Source organism: Protopterus annectens, chromosome 5.part0 (genome assembly GCF_019279795.1).
Source record: "Protopterus annectens isolate FY-2018-M chromosome 5.part0, PAN1.0, whole genome shotgun sequence".
Lineage (NCBI taxonomy): Eukaryota > Metazoa > Chordata > Ceratodontiformes > Protopteridae > Protopterus > Protopterus annectens.
The window spans coordinates 809,767,130-809,769,148 of NC_056735.1; the positions used below are offsets into that span (position 1 = coordinate 809,767,130).

Below are 2,019 nucleotides of genomic sequence, written 5' to 3' on the forward strand. Positions count from 1 at the left end.
GGGAATAAAAGTGTTTAATAATTGGTTTTAATAGTGTTACAAGTGCTCAAGTGTTTTAGCATTTATTCCAGTAGATTAAAGTTGGATTAATTGAAATCTAGAGCGTTCTGCCATTTTACAAGCACTACAGGATAAGCAGTTGTTTGATTGCTGTCAAAAAAAGCTTGTCAAACCAATGTTGTCAATCCAGTGTTGCAATTTAGTTCATTGATAACTATTGCTGTGATATATAAGGTGCTTTTAAATGCTTATGAATATAGTGCTACTTAAGATAGGAATCTGCTATGAATGCCAATGGCTTAATGACAAAGATCAGGGATGCATCCTGGGTGTGTCATGCTCACAACACAGAAAATCTCAGTGTATAATTATTGTTTTACATCTCATAATATACCAGTAGTATCCACAAAGAAAGTGTAATACCTTGCTATATTGTTATGATTATAACCTGTAACAAGGGTTAACAGGCAGTTACAAATACAAAAATATCGTCTAATTTAAAAAAATAATCTCTCTTTTTCTTTCTTTTCATGCAGATTTTGATCATGGCTGCCATGAATGAAGCCATAACCTTGTGGCAATGAGTAACACAAACAGCACTAATGGATACAGCACCCAGCCTGTCATTTTCATACTGAATGGCTTTCCTAGTTCTCAGAAATATAAATATTTGCTCTTTGTGCCATTTTTCATTATCTATGTTGCTGTTTGTTTTGGGAATCTCAGCATCATTTTTGTAATTAAGGCAGAAAGAGCATTGCATTCTCCTATGTACTTTTGCATTTGTAGTTTGGCGCTGGTAGACATTTCTATTGTAACAACCTTCATGCCTAGAATGCTACTAATATTTTTGTTGGATATAAGAGAGATTTCGTTCTCTGAATGTCTTGCACAACTTTTCTTTGTTCATTTTTTCGCAGCTTTGGAAACAGCAGTCTTGCTAACAATGTCAATAGACCGCTATGTAGCAATATGTAACCCACTGAGGTATTCAGCTATTATGACAAACACAACACTTGCACTTATGTTAACATTTGGCATTCTAAGAAGTTTTGTGGCAGTAGGAATAATCGTATTTCTTGCCAGCCGTTTATCTTACTGTACCAATAATATCATTGTACATTGTTATTGTGAACACATGGCAGTTGTTCAACTATCCTGTGGGAATTTTGCATTAAATAGTATCATGGGCTTAGTCATTGGATTTTCAATACTAATATTTGACCTTGTTTGCATCTGCACTTCTTATTTCAGAGTTGTTCTCTCCTTAGTGAAAGTTACATCAAAGGAAGCCCGGATGAAAGCATTTAATACTTGCAGTGGCCATATAATAGTTATTTTGCTATCCTACCTTTCAGCTGCTACGTCATACATTATCTATAGAGTTGGAAAATCCCTCCCTCAGGACGTACATGTAGCCGTGTCTATTATGTACATCAGTATTCCAGCCATGGCTAATCCAGTTGTCTATGGAGTTAGAACAAAAGAAATTAGACAAAGCATAATCCAGATGTTTAGAAGAGTATGGTTCAGCAATTCAAGAGCTCTGCCATGAAGAAGTATAATTTGCATTTGATATTTGCTTTGGTGCTTAGAAAATATTTATTTTCTCAGAAGAGAAGTGCTGTTCTCCAGTATTAATGTTTTCTTATGCCATTCAAAGGTAATTAATGTGTAATATGCATTTATTTAAAAAAAATGATCCATGTTAACAGCACTTTTCCCCGTTTAGCTTGATGTTCATATAGGTTGTATTATAGTAAGGAATGTTCATCACAATGTTGTTACCACAATTTAGAGATCTATAGAGGAAAATAAACAATGAAAAATGTCTGAGCCATGGAGTATTCAGATATATGTATTGAATCAAATGACTGTTAACCTGATTGCATAATGATTTTATTTTGTTATTGATGATGCATTGATAAATGGACAGATTATGCATCCATTTTTGTGAAAATGTTTCATTGCATCAGCATTATAATCTATGTGTCTAGGTAGAAATTGTATAGCAAAAAG

At 33.8% G+C, this 2,019-nt stretch overlaps 1 protein-coding gene across 1 annotated transcript; it reads left to right on the plus strand.

Moving 5' to 3' along the window:
* Positions 1-580: 580 nt before the first annotated feature.
* Positions 581-1,555, plus strand: LOC122802193 (olfactory receptor 52E4-like). The gene has a single exon (XM_044071858.1). The coding sequence runs from the start codon at positions 581-583 to the stop codon at positions 1,553-1,555; it is 975 nt and encodes a 324-aa protein (XP_043927793.1).
* Positions 1,556-2,019: the final 464 nt, after the last annotated feature.